The sequence below is a fragment of the Asparagus officinalis genome, unplaced genomic scaffold (assembly GCF_001876935.1).
Source record: "Asparagus officinalis unplaced genomic scaffold, Aspof.V1 AsparagusV1_Un562, whole genome shotgun sequence".
NCBI lineage: Eukaryota > Viridiplantae > Streptophyta > Magnoliopsida > Asparagales > Asparagaceae > Asparagus > Asparagus officinalis.
This window is the reverse complement of record NW_017972825.1, coordinates 1-1,229: the sequence shown is the minus strand read 5'-3', so window position 1 is coordinate 1,229 and position 1,229 is coordinate 1. Positions and strand designations below refer to the sequence as shown.

General features: G+C 36.7%; 1 protein-coding gene across 1 annotated transcript; it reads right to left on the bottom strand.

Annotated features, from left to right (window-relative positions):
• Window positions 1-408: 408 nt before the first annotated feature.
• LOC109827936 lies at window positions 409-960 on the bottom strand (the record flags this gene model as incomplete). Its single annotated transcript, XM_020394963.1, has 2 exons — window positions 768-960; window positions 409-650 (listed from the first exon to the last, which is right to left on the bottom strand). Coding segments are annotated over exons 1-2 (435 nt in total), but the record flags the coding sequence as incomplete, so codon positions are not given.
• Between the last annotated feature and the right edge of the window lie 269 nt (window positions 961-1,229).

Genomic DNA, 1,229 nt, shown 5'->3' with positions numbered 1-1,229 from the left:
GTTGCCAACACCTCCACAAGAGATTGCAGCCTTGTCTCTTGCTTTCATTAACTGTTTCCACATCCAAGAGTCCTCACTTCTTACATTAATATGCCAAACATCCCTTTGTTTCAAGTAAGTACCATGAATCCATTTGATCCACATCAACTCTCTGTTAACATGAATATACCATAGATTTTTTAGAGCAGCAGCCAAATTCCAGATTGTGGCAGAAAAAATACTAAGACCACCCTGTTTCTTACTTAGACAGACTTTATCCCAAGAGACTAAGGGAATTTTATGTATATGGCTTGTCTTTCCCCACAAAAAGTTCCTACATAGCTCATTAATTTTTTGTGTAACTCTTACTGGCAGGATATAATTTGAAGTCCAAAAAATTTGAACTCCTAAAATGACACTTTTGATTACTTGTAACCTTCCTGCATATGAGAGCTTCCAGATTTTATTCCATGCCTGAATCTGACTAGAGACCATACTGATGAGTGAATTACAATCCTCATAGGATAATCTTTTGCATATCAGAGGGACTCCAAGATATCTGATAGGAAAAGAGCCCTCAGAAGGATAAAGATGAGCTCTCATAGTTTCTTTTACAGAGTCCTCAACCCCCCCAAAGAAAACTGTGGATTTTTCTTTATTCATTTGAAGTCCTAAGATTTCACCAAACTTTGTAACACACTGATAAAGTTTCATCATAGTATATAAGTCACCTTTTCCAAAGAGCAGTAAATCATCTGCAAATATTAAGTGTGTAATTTTTAATTTACCACACTTGGGATGATATTTGAACCGCTTATCATACTCCAGAAGACCTAAAGTCCTTGAAAGATACTCCATTCCCAAAATAAAGAGGTATGGGGAGAGTGGATCCCCTTGTCTCAATCTCCTTTCCCCCTTGAAATATCCATGCAGTGCTCCATTAAGAGAAATAGAGTACTTCGGGGTTGAGATACAGACCATAATCTAGTCTATGAATATATTTGGGAAACCCAGGCCTTTGAGCATATCTTTTAAGAAATCCCAACTGATGGTATCAAATGCTTTCTTAATGTCAATATTCAGCATGATTCTAGGAGAAATATTCTTTCTATTGTAGCTTTTTACCAGCTCATGAGCTAACAATGTGTTACTTGTAGTTTTAATATATTTGCAGTAGGGCACCTTGCCCTACATTTTTACCTGGGGGAAAAAAATTCAGCCATGTTCGTTACAAGTTATAGTTTCTGCAT